At 43.2% G+C, this 6000-nt stretch overlaps 1 protein-coding gene across 1 annotated transcript; it reads left to right on the top strand.

Moving 5' to 3' along the window:
- The first annotated feature begins 588 nt into the window (after positions 1-588).
- rgs13a (regulator of G protein signaling 13a) lies at positions 589-3639 on the top strand. Its single transcript, XM_072686983.1, has 5 exons — positions 589-717; positions 838-897; positions 989-1050; positions 1387-1550; positions 2094-3639. The coding sequence occupies exons 1-5, from the start codon at positions 647-649 to the stop codon at positions 2277-2279; spliced, it is 543 nt and encodes a 180-aa protein (XP_072543084.1). The 5' UTR covers positions 589-646; the 3' UTR covers positions 2280-3639.
- Positions 3640-6000: the final 2361 nt, after the last annotated feature.

Here is a 6000-nt window from a genome sequence, read left to right as displayed (position 1 = left end):
AACCAGCATTAATTACAGGTATATCCTGTAAATCCTCTATAAATAAAGTGGTTTATGCTGGTCTGGTGCTGATTTAGCTGGTAACTTTGCATGGTCATGCTGGTGGACAGCACAAAAACAGCGTAGAATTGGCTAACAGGGAACTGATGGCTTTCCCAAACAAGGTTAGCATGACTGTTGAGCATTTGCAGTTGTTCTCCCGAGCATGATGCTAACACGCTATTACATGCTACTACAAACTGTGTTGTTTATTTATTATAAGTTATTATAACCTTGGTAAGCATGCACAATAAGGTTGTGATTAGCCATTAGGCCTAGGTTTCACAAACACAGACAAAGACCTCTTTAAAAAAAAAGTTCGGAGGTAAAAGTCAGCATTTGCTTATCGGCCGGTGAAGTTTCCACTGGCAGATTTGCATCTTTACATGCGTCCACGTGTACCTGTAGTTAGAGAGAGCGCGTACAGAGTGAAGTCCTATCCAGCCTACTAGCGTCACACCAAACTTCCTCTTTGCGATCACATGCGTCAGCTGGCTGCCTGTATATAAGCTGCCACGCAAAAGCCTGGTTTCAGAACCTGTAAGTTAGAAGCCACAGTAGCTGCAAGCCTAAGTGCAAAAAAAATATATATCCATCCGAGCGAAACATGCCAAGCTTACTGCCCGGCACCAATGAACTGGACAACATGAGCAGGGAGGAGAGACCACCCCAAACACAGTGAGTTCTCGTCTTGTCTTCTACTTTTTCTTGGGTTTGTTGGTGAAGACCGCCTCAGTTTTATACAGCTACAACTCTACATCCATTTGCTTATGCTGATACTTTCGCTCTCGCAAACAGGAGGAAAGACCTCAAGTGGCGGTTTCACTGCAAGTTCGCGAAAGCCCCAATGGCAGACAAGTGAGTTTCACATATTCTGGTATCTCATGCCCAGTTGTCAGTGCTGTAGATGAATGGCGAGATTCAAGAATGTATCCTTCTTCTCAAACAGGCTTAAATCTGGCGAGACCCTGCTGTGGTCGCAATCTCTGGAATCGCTTCTTAAGTCGAAAAGTAAGTACAGTACAGCACACATCTCTCTAGTGTCTGGCACACAATAGTAGCCTTGTACGATGGCCATGGTAAGTCCTGAGGCCGCATCCTGGACAAGAACATCACTGAGCATCAGAGATGGACAGATATGTAAACTAGAGCTGCCAATTTCGGAGTGCAAATGCAAATACGCCCTTGGTGAAGGCATGCAAATGTTCCATAGGCCATTGGTTCTATCCAGTAATATCCAGAGCAGGAATTGAGCAAGTCCACTAATAGCTGTGTTCCAATTATGGTACGTTTGCGGGTCGCCACACCAGAATCATCATTCATGTCCTCCTTGTTTGCCTCCTACAGATGGTATGGCGACCTTCCAGGCCTTCCTCAAATCTGAGTTCAGTGACGAGAACATAGAATTCTGGCTGATCTGCGAGGACTACAAGAAAATACGATCTTCCAGGCTCGGCTCCAGGGCCAAGAAGATATTCGAGCGCTACATCCAGGCCGAAGCTCCGAAAGAGGTAACAGAGGCTTCTTAGAACAGGGGTGGGCAATTCCGGGTCCTGGAGGGCCGGGTTCCTGTGCAGTTTTGTGTTTTTCCTGCTTAAGCCCACCTGATTCAACTCGCCTGTTATTTGCCAGGTTTAGTAGGTCAGTCAGAGCAGGAAAATCAGCGAACTGTGCTGGACTCTGGACTCTCGTCTGGTCTTAGAACCTTAGAAACCTTAGAACCATCCGTTGATGTTTTTTGAGGGAACCACTAGGACCATAGAAGTCGTTTGACTGTTTGACATGCCAAGAATTCCTTGTGGTACCTTTAGTTCTAAGGGTGTAAAGACGCTGGTGGTCCTTGAGAACCCCCTGCCCCAACATATGATAAAGATCACTCACAAGCCCTTCCTAAGAAGAACTTAGTGTGTGTTAGAGCTGCAAAACCATGAACGTAAACGTCTCAGGGGTATTCCAGGACCAGGGCTGGGAACTACTGAACCAGTGAATTCCGTCGTTGTAGGGAAGTCATTGAGGTGTTTCTCATCAGTTTTTTTTTTCTCAACGTCCCACAGATCAACATTGACCACAAAACCCGGGAGGTCATCAGGCAGAACGTGCAGGCCCCCACCAGGCTGTGCTTCGACGAAGCCCAGAAGATCGTGTTCGGCCTGATGGAGAGGGACTCGTACCCCAGGTTCCTCCGCTCGGACATCTACAGAACCCTTCTGGAATCGGTCTCGGATATGATCAAGGTATGACGGACATGGCTCATGGAAGAAAACCAAAAAAAAACAAAACTGACAAGCATGTTGACTCTTCTCGAAGGACTACAGCATGAAGAGCTGGACAAGGACACTGAGGAGTTCTGTTGGCTTGAGAAGACCAAAGCCTGGATTGATAAAGATAGACATGCAGAACCTTGACAGTGGCATGTTCTGCGAGTGGATTGGCTTCAGCTAACTGTATCTGTTGCCTTGCTGTACTACTACACTACGCAAGCGGCTGGGGAAGAAACTTGCAAAGGAAATCGAGCTTCCCTTCTAGCTGAGTCACCTTAACCAAAATGTGGGGTCCCTGAAAGGGTCGGTGCTTTTTCTGAGGAGGGGGAAGTCCTCAGAGTTTTCTCTGTGTACCACTTCTACAAGAAAGACTTGATTTACAGAAGAAGCCGGCCGTGGGTTGCCAAATCGATTGTTGTCTTGGGGGGGCCAAAGTACAATGTTCTACTTTCTACTGTCATGGGTCCAAAAGTTGAAAGGTCGCTAGTCTTTACACAGTGGTTCCCTACCCTGGTACCCTACAACATTTAGTGTTAACTCTGGAGTTGAAGGTACTGTGTTACACCAAGAGGCCACTAGAACTTCAGGGTGGGGAATTGAGTTGGGAATCATTGGTCTAAAATATTGTTTCAATGGGTCAGTCCAAATTTTTTGGCGTAGGCCATGGTGCCCCCATTCAAGATTCAAGAACATTGCACTAGATAAGGAACCACTGGACCAACTACCAGATCTTCAATGACCACTGTGAAGTTTAGATTCCTCTCAGTTGGCTTCACGAAATCTGGGCAAAACTACGCCAAACTAAGAAATGGTTCTAGGAAATGACTTACAAAATAAGACTTTTGTAAGTTGTAAATATCTCGGTGACCAGGATTGGGAATCACTGGTGTTTCAGTCCAAATTTTGGCATAGGCCATGGTGCCCCCATTCAAGATTCAAGAACATTGCACTAGATAAGGAACCACTGGATCAACTATTTGCTTCTTTACCAGACCTTCAGATCTTTCCCTGATAGAATAAAAAATCGAGCCATCCTTAAGAGCGATTGGTCTTCAGCGTAGCTTTAGATTCTAGGTTCCTCACAGCTGACTTGATGAAATCTAGGCAAAACTACGCCTACTTAAGAAATGGTTCTAGGTAATGACCTACAAAATAAGACTTTGCGTGTAATTATGCAGAAAAGTTGTAAATATCTCAATGTTTTTGTTGGTTATTACTGATTTAAATTATAACTCTGGGTTTTCACTGGCTGAAAGTCTCCCATACGTTTTGTGTGTATTTTATTTCTTTGTTTCTACTTGCCTGTGGCTTGAGATACTAATTAAACCCTTTAAACAAATCTGTTGGCTTGCGTGGATTTTTTGGTGAGCGCTAGATGATCAGAACTGTGGGGATTTCTGTTTGCTAGCGAGCATTTCTTTTGTTTTATGACTGACGACGTTGTGAAAAAGAAATGCTTGTCTGGACGACTCTGGACATCCCCTCTAGTGTTCTTGACTGCTGAACTGAAAGTCTGAAACCACATCACAGTGTGACAACTGACTTTCTGTCACCACTTCCCTGTTTATACAAATAGGCCCTGCGTTACCATGCACCATCAGGTGGCGCGACTTGAGGTGATGACTTAGCTGACGCCAGCAAACCGCACACAAGCAGAAGCTTTCTGACACTGTTTGACACTATTTTACAGGTTGACGGAATATGGTTCAGGCGTTAAACATCAAACTAGACGAAGAGCTATCTAGACCAATTTTTACAATCTTTACAAAATGATCTGTCCATAATAATCAAAAATTCAATGTTTTACAGATCCATAATGGACAATAAAACCTTTGCAGGTGAACCTGCCTCAAGAGTAAATCTTTGTACTCTATGACACAAACAAACAAGGTTTCTGAGGCTCTTTGACTTACTCTAAACTATATAAAAAAAGATACCAGATTTTCTATTTTACAGGATGACGGAATAAGGCTGAGGTAACTTTCAGTGGACCAGTCCAAAATTGGTGACTCCATGAGATTCAAGAACGTTAAACTAGACGAAGAACTATCTAGACCAATCTTTACAAAATGATCTGTCCATAAAAATCACAAATTCCAGTTTTTACTGATTCATAATGGACATTAAAACCTTTGCAGGGGATAGGAACCCTCCTCAAGAGTACATTTTTGTACTTAGTGAAACAAGCAAACAAGTTTTCTGACACAATTTGACTTACTTTAACCTAGAAATAATATAAATAGACAATATTCAGTCTAAAAAAGACTATTAAGTGAGAGAGTGGGTAGGTTTCAGTGGGCCAGACCAAATTTTTGTCAACACGGTGCCTCCATTAGATTCAAGAACTATCTAGGCCAACATTTTGCTTCTTTGCCAGACTGTCTGTCCACAATGGAATTAAAAATTCCGTTCATTACTGATGAATAATGGACAATACACTCTTTATAGGTGATTTGAACCTCAAGAGGAAACCTGTGCACCACATTCAGTCTAAAAAATACAGCTTGTCCTATTTTTGGGTGAGGAAGTAGGGTTGAGGTAACTTTCAGCGGGCCAGTGCAATGTTTATGGCCAGCATGATGCCTCCATAAGATTCAAGAACATTACACTAGATGAGGAACCATCTAGACCAATGTTCTGTTTCTTAACCAGACAGTCTGTTCACAATGGAATAAAAAAAAATAAAAATCCGTTTGACTCATTATAACCTGTATAAAAAAAGAAATGAACAAGCTGTTGACATCAAGAGACGTCTGCTACTGTTGTTTTTAGCTAGGTGAAGAACTTCATTTTTAATACATTAGATTGCGTCATACAGTCCTGCAATTTGCGTAAGCAAGTCTGTTTCAGATGACTCAATGAGTTGATAAGGTTTGGCACAAGTGTGAGAGGATTTGCACAATGCTCAGCAGAGAATGGAGGAAAATGCACTGCAATCCCAGTGCTTCTTCTGGGTCAGGGTTGCAGAGGGTCCATCACAGGGTACCACACATAACCAACCAATCACTCACACATAGGGGTAATTTAGCAGGAGGCATTAACATGTGTTGTGTATCCGGATAGTATCTGGATCTATTTGGATCCAATTCTGTTTACACATTGTATTAGCGTGTGTTTTGTATCCGGATAGTATCCGGATCTACTTGGACCGGATTCTGTTCCCACCTGGAATTAACATGCGTTTCATATCCGGACAGTATCCCGATCTACTTTGACCGGATTCTGTTTACACCTGACATTAACATGCGCTTTGTATCCAGATAGTATCCGGATCTACTTGGACCGGATTCTGTTTCTACCTGGCATTAACATGCATTTTGTATCCGAGTAGTATCCGGATCTACTTGGACCAGATTCTGTTTACACCTGACATTAACATGCGCTTTGTATCCAGATAGTATCCGGATCTACTTGGACCGGATTCTGTTCCCACCTGGAATTAACATGCGTTTCATATCCGGACAGTATCCCGATCTACTTTGACCGGATTCTGTTTACACCTGACATTAACATGCGCTTTGTATCCAGATAGTATCCGGATCTACTTGGACCGGATTCTGTTTCTACCTGGCATTAACATGCATTTTGTATCCGAGTAGTATCCGGATCTACTTGGACCAGATTCTGTTTACACCTGACATTAACATGCGCTTTGTATCCAGATAGTATCCGGATCTACTTGGATCGGATTCTTTTCCCA

Source organism: Salminus brasiliensis, chromosome 9 (genome assembly GCF_030463535.1).
Source record: "Salminus brasiliensis chromosome 9, fSalBra1.hap2, whole genome shotgun sequence".
Taxonomy (NCBI): Eukaryota; Metazoa; Chordata; class Actinopteri; order Characiformes; family Bryconidae; genus Salminus; species Salminus brasiliensis.
This window is presented reverse-complemented; position numbering and strand designations above follow the sequence as displayed.